Source organism: Phalaenopsis equestris, unplaced genomic scaffold (assembly GCF_001263595.1).
Source record: "Phalaenopsis equestris unplaced genomic scaffold, ASM126359v1 Scaffold203255, whole genome shotgun sequence".
Taxonomy (NCBI): Eukaryota; Viridiplantae; Streptophyta; class Magnoliopsida; order Asparagales; family Orchidaceae; genus Phalaenopsis; species Phalaenopsis equestris.
Window position 1 is genome coordinate 139,647 of NW_018222893.1, and position 3,592 is coordinate 143,238.

At 27.3% G+C, this 3,592-nt stretch overlaps 1 protein-coding gene across 1 annotated transcript in view; it reads left to right on the plus strand.

The window, feature by feature from the left end:
- LOC110036159 (subtilisin-like protease SBT3.12) overlaps positions 1–1,834 on the plus strand; it is a 3,324-nt gene extending 1,490 nt beyond the window's left edge. Inside the window, exon 3 of the mRNA XM_020740540.1 lies at positions 1,632–1,834. Coding sequence (XP_020596199.1) covers positions 1,632–1,687 — 56 coding nt within the window. The 3' untranslated portion in view covers positions 1,688–1,834. The remainder of the gene's footprint in view (positions 1–1,631) is intronic.
- Positions 1,835–3,592: the final 1,758 nt, after the last annotated feature.

Sequence of the window (3,592 nt, forward strand, 5' to 3'; positions counted from 1 at the left end):
TTATTGGAATATTTCATCGCGTTACTTGATTTAGAGCCATGTTATTCAGCAGATTCCCTGTGTTATTTCAATTTTCACTATGTTATTGGAATAACACATCTCTAAATCAAGTAATGCGTCAGAATATTTTAATAATATTTCAGCCTCAAATCAAACGACATGATTAAATATTTCAATAACACTGTAAATTAATCGAATAACATTATATAATACTCAAATAACACGTTATTTTTACAAATAACACAGATGAAATATTTCTGTAACACAGCCGAATATTCCAATCCGAACGTAGCTCTACGTTAAGAGTCCTGGTGTAATATTTTTCCGATTTGGGTGCTGGAGAAAGGGGAAGAAGAAGATATTTGTTTAGGGCATTTACGTATACAACCCAATTCTTATCAATTTACATATCTAACACCTAGTCTTCATTATTTTCATCCATAACACTTAAATCTTCCCTATCTTTTTTAAAATGAAATACACTTAATTTTCACACATAGGTTTATGACACCAAAGGGTTATATGGGTAAATATTGAATTTAATGTTTTAAATCTGTAAATACATAAGAATTGTGGCATGCATGTAGATTTCCTTCTAATAATTTTATTTAGAGGCATTTATCATCTGATTCCCATCTATTTTTATATGTATCATCTAAACTTTATCTTTTTTATTTTTACAAGTCAAATCTTTCATATCACATTAAACATACTGCTATTTTAACTTTTAAAAATTAAAATATACATTTTCTTGGATAAACTAGGTGGCATGTACGCTAAAAATTAAAGTTTTGGTGTTAGATGTAACTACATAGGAATTGAATCCTATGTATGTGAATATTCTTTTTTATTTAAGTTAATCTTATCTAAATTAGTATTTTAATAAATGGTAATCGATAGATTTACTACAAAGCTAATTATAATTATATAAACTTTTGTGTTAGTACTTCATAATTGTTTAAAAAAATTAAATTGCATATTAAAACTTAATTATTTTTTTAATTTTAATTTGTTATTATTTTGTCTATACTATCAAAGATTAATCAATAATTATAACTTCTTGGTTCATAAAACACTAGTTTAATAATATTTATTAATGATTAATTAGTTTAGTAAATGGTTAATAATCTATTAAAAAAATTAGGAATAAAAGTTAAATTTATTTGATTTAAACTTAATAATTACATCATAATATGTAATGTTAAGTTTATATTTGAACTGAAAGATATAAATCCTGAAATAAACTTTCAATTTATCTGTTAAGGTTCAATTGAAATTAACATGTCATGTCAAATAGTTTCAGGACTTGAGCACCTTATAATTAACTAAGTTCGAATTTATAAGATTTTCTAGATCATAATTAACTGCCAAACAACCCCAAAGCCTCATAATGCAAATCTGTTAGATTTTTTAAATCTGCATTCTTCATAATTTAGCAAATTCTACTAAATCATTAGGAATTGAGAAGAAATTAGGATTTAACCAGTTATAGGATTCAAGTACTTTTAAAAAAAATATTGGGTGAAATTTATCATATTCATCTTAAATTTCATTTAGTTCCACAATGCAAATGACCCTAAGTGATTTAATTTGTTAACTAAAATATTTCTAACTCAAATGTTTTACTGCAGAGAAACCTGAAATTATCTCGGTGACGCCAGACAAGATATGCCAACTCATTCGCTGAACTTGATTTCTTGACACATGAAGGTTACATTTATATTATCCATCTATGTTTTTGGTTCAATGAATGTGTAATAATATTGTACACATAGTTGAGCTTTTATCTTATATTCAGTTACACAAGTATTTAGTGAACAATTGATATGTTATAGTGTTTGGTATGATTAAAAAGCTAAAATGTCATATTACTAAATGCATCGTGTTAGCTTCTTATAGATTATTTTTTCTTGTTATACCTAATGACATTTAAGGAATTATATGGTTGCTTATTTAATCTCTATTTGAATTTTCTTATTATGAAAATTATCATTTAAATATCAAGAATGATGCTGTAGTGGTATTTCTTATTTAAGTTACGCTAATTGACAAGACATTATTTAATATTGTTGTGTACAAAGAATGATAGATGCTGATAAAATCACTCTCTGTGGGTAATAATATACTCTTAATCTAATGCATACACTTAATCAAGGGTCTAGCTTGTAGGCCAAACCTAGAGAATTTTCAAGAAAAAATGACACTCAAATCAGTAATTTAGTTTGGAGGTACATCAGTCCTTATTATACACATTTGTTTGTGCATTTGAAGTGGGTTGTTTAGGTATTTTGGTGCAGCAATTCATGAATAGATGATCTATATTTTTTCCAATGGTTAGATTAAAAAGCCTTTAAATAGTATGTTTTTTTATCCTTGAATGGTTAAAGGATTGAGAGCTAAGCCATTTTATTTTTAAGATCATTATTAGATCATTGATGAATTGAAAACAGCTTATACCCTATGTTACTACCCTTGAAGTTTGATGGTAAGGAGAACTCAAAGATTTGTCAAAAATCAAGATTGGCAGAATTGGTGAAGGAATTATTGGGTTTTTTTTTGTCTTTTTTGTTGTTGTTTTTGTGAAGAATTCAGTATTTCTCACAACAATTCGACTACTAATTTTACAAATAATTTTTTTGTTGTTGTTGTTGTTGTTGTGAAGAATTCAGTAATTCTCACAACAATTCGACTACTAATTTTACAAATAATTGTAATTTTTCAAAACAAGCCCATCCTATGGAATCGTGAATAACAATTTCGCATAATTTCAAAACACATCCCAATTAGAAACATGACATTGTTCAAATATTTGAATTATTAAATAAATGAAAAATACTAATGAATGTAATTCAGGATAATCCAATTACAGAAACTACAGAAAGAAAAAATTTTATACCCAAGAAACATGTGATGTTTTGGAGATAAAAACTCCTTGCAACAAATCATTTCTTAAGAAGTTAATTGGTCGAAGGACTAGATTAACTAATAGTTAGGAATTCATTCATGTTGAATCAAAGGAGAAAATTTAGCATTTATATTGCTTTCTCATTTTAACTCTCATGCTTAAAGTGGTTATTCTCTTGTGTGCCTATGCTTTTGAATTTGCACTTCTATTAATTTTATGGGATCTTTTCTTTTCTAGATTAGAAGTGTCCTCATTTCTATATTTCTTAAAGCTTATAATGTCTTTGTGTTTTTTATTATGACACTACATTTTGAAGATAATCTTATATTTTTTTATTTGTATTTAGTGATTACTTTTTGAAGAAGGAATAGCATGACATGGTTTATCCTTGAGTCCGTACTGCATCGTAGGTACATCATAAAATGGTCACAGCCTCAGACAACAAGCAAAAGTTACCACCTCATGGTGAAGTGGCAAACAAACAAATCATTTTCTCCGTCAATTGGAATTATGAAACTATCCCCATTAGCTATGGAAATCTGAAGGCCTTAGTTTGTCTTTTATCCACAAATAAACCATCACTTATTAGATTTTTTACAGATTATCGACTGCTTTAAGACCAAAGCTAAAACGCTTGTCGATAATTTTTAAACTGAGATGACTTCTGACTCCTCTTTTCTTAGCAAC